The sequence below is a fragment of the Fulmarus glacialis genome, unplaced genomic scaffold (genome assembly GCF_000690835.1).
Source record: "Fulmarus glacialis isolate BGI_N327 unplaced genomic scaffold, ASM69083v1 scaffold10683, whole genome shotgun sequence".
NCBI classification, from domain to species: Eukaryota; Metazoa; Chordata; class Aves; order Procellariiformes; family Procellariidae; genus Fulmarus; species Fulmarus glacialis.
This window is the reverse complement of record NW_009204910.1, coordinates 220-2,798: the sequence shown is the minus strand read 5'-3', so window position 1 is coordinate 2,798 and position 2,579 is coordinate 220. Positions and strand designations below refer to the sequence as shown.

At 43.1% G+C, this 2,579-nt stretch overlaps 1 protein-coding gene across 1 annotated transcript in view; it reads left to right on the top strand.

The window, feature by feature from the left end:
- Nucleotides 1-2,263, top strand: part of MAP3K12 (mitogen-activated protein kinase kinase kinase 12) — a gene marked incomplete at its 3' end in the record, with an annotated part of 25,541 nt that extends 23,278 nt beyond the window's left edge. The window contains 1 exon segment of the mRNA XM_009575176.1: nucleotides 2,020-2,263. Coding sequence (XP_009573471.1) covers nucleotides 2,020-2,263 — 244 coding nt within the window.
- Nucleotides 2,264-2,579: the final 316 nt, after the last annotated feature.

The following is a 2,579-nucleotide window of genomic DNA, read 5'->3' as shown; positions in this document are numbered from 1 at the left end:
AGTCTTGTAACGTGGGGTAATACAGCTCTTCTTGTGCCTGCAGTGTTTTGCGTGTTCATTTTGTGTGGATGTTACAGCCCATAACATAGCCAGCTCTTCTGGGAGAAACTCTTGGATTGTTTTGGAAAGAAAATACACTCACCGTTTTTCTTCTGAGCTCCTCCCTGTGAATCACAGGTTCATGAGGAGGAATGACGCTGGATTTCCACCCTCAGCTTTCTGTCCTTTAGAGTGGCTTAGGTTCAGGAATATTGTGTGGAGCATCATGTCCAATAAAAAACAGCTGTCAGCTCTGCTGAGGACTGTGGGCACTCCTGTACTCCTCTGCTCAATGACTTAAGAGACGTTGCTCTTTGGCGCAAACCTAGAGGTGCCTTTGGTGCGAGTTCCTCTTCAGTCTGCTGCAGTGGTGATTGCTCAAATTCCTCCTTGACATCCATTCCTCCCCAAAGATGAGTAAAAACGATGTTCATGAATGCTGACAACAAATGAGAACAGTTCCTAAGCTGCTTATATGTCTGCTCTCTCTCATCTTTAACAGCATGCTAAAAAAAAAAAAAAAAAAAAATCTATAATCTTATCAGGAATCTTGAAAATCCTTTGTCAGTTCTTAATCATAACGAAGCTGAAACCAGCTGGGGTTTCCTGGTAGTTTGTCCAACCACCTGGATCCCTGCTTTCCTGCAGCCCACGGAAAAACATTTTGAGACAAAAAATGTTCAAATGCTGCTTGTTTTGTGGTTTTGGGTTTGTTTTGTTTTGTTTTTTTTTAAACTCACATGACTTGAAGCCAATGGGCTTTGAAAGTGCAATGTTTTTCACATGAAGTTCTGTTTCCTGACTGCTGGTTTTTCAGACCCAGGCAGTTTGTCCCTTAGATGTTCTTCTGTACTTAATAAAAGCAACTTGATACCAGTACAAGCCAGAAACACACTTCTCACTTTTCACCTGGTTTGACTTGCCAGCAAGCTTGGCAGGGTTGGTGTTCCACAGATGGATGGGGCATGCAAGTAAGGCGATATGTCTGGGTTTGAAACTGAGATGGTTGTACCTCACCTCGTATCGCAGCCTGGTTGTTCATGTGCAGTAAGAGTGGCGTTGGTTCTCAGCAGAATTTTGTTTACCTCTGTATTGACTGGTTTGATATTTCTTTGGTGTTTTATTGGTGAAGATTGTAAATAAAACAAATAACTTTGCTGTTATAAGTGAAGGTTTTGGTCCTTACTGATCATTTCAATAAGGAAGAGAAGTGAAGTGAGTTTCTTACCTATATCTTCTTGTAATAGGAGGTTCTTTTCCAGGCAGAGTTCTCTTAATTAATTTTTTCTTTTTTTTTGCCTTCCTTTCTTCAGCACAGAAGAAATATCAGATGAGACTGCATGTGCTTTTGATACTGACACTTATGCATGTTGCATTTGTTTCTTCATTTCTATGTTGTAGTAGTTGTAGCGATGAGTCTCAAACTGATGAAACTCTTACCTAGGAGTACATGTAACAGCAGAGGGAGCTTTTGGCTAGAGGGAAAAAAAAAGTTAAATGAAATGTAAAAAAACCCCCACAAAACACAATCTTTGTTCTGTTGTCTCTAAGCCACTTACCAGTTCTGTCTGTCCTGTAGACTTTTGGCTGTTCTTATTGGTAAGAACAGATTATCTACTATCTCAGAAAAGCTGTCTTTCCTCTTCATTTAACAAGAGTAAGATTTCATCTATGCAGAAAAGCTTCTAATGTGCTTTCAGGATTTTAAAAATCTCACAAAGAAATAGGAAAGGGTGGGTGAAAACCAGTGTGGCTTGGTGTTCAGCCCAGTGCTGGGGCAGAGGAGGGTTACCTCGTGTATGAAATAGCTATTCTTGGTTAAAAACTAGTATGTAAATACTGTTGCACCTACTTGCAATTTCAGATCAGACATACCAGACAAAAAGGGTGATTTTTTTTTTTTTTTTCCCCCAAGCTTCACATTTTTCTGTTAAATTGAATTCACACAGAAGTTTTTCTCCTGGTTTATTTCTTCATCAGGTCGTTTGGGGTAGTTTTGTGGGAGCTGCTTACAGGAGAGATTCCCTACAAGGACGTGGACTCTTCGGCCATCATTTGGGGAGTGGGCAGTAACAGCCTGCACCTTCCTGTCCCTTCCACGTGCCCAGATGGCTTCAAAATCCTCATGAAGCAGACCTGGTAAGAGCCTGAACCCTGCACAGACCTACGGCTGGCTCCCAGCTCTTGCCAGATGCCCAGTAAAACCGATGAAACCAGAGTCAGGGTGGGAGTGTTGAGCCCAGAGCAGAGAGCTCTTAAATACTCTCACACCTGTCACGAGAGCAGTAAGTTCTAACATTTTGGATTCTGCTTCCTTGTTGCAGCAGTCCCGGGCCCCAGAAGGACATTTGGAGCTTAGAGGAACTAGGAAGAGACCTGTCTGGTTTGCTGGGTGGACGGGGCAGGGGAGGGAGTGGGCAGACACTGTTGAGACGCACTAGCGAGGGGGAAGGAGTTGAGTAGGAGAGAAGCGGGTGAGTAGAGCTTGATGGGAGCCCCAGCAGGGTGACAGTTACCCATGAGTTGCCTGTCCAGGAGCT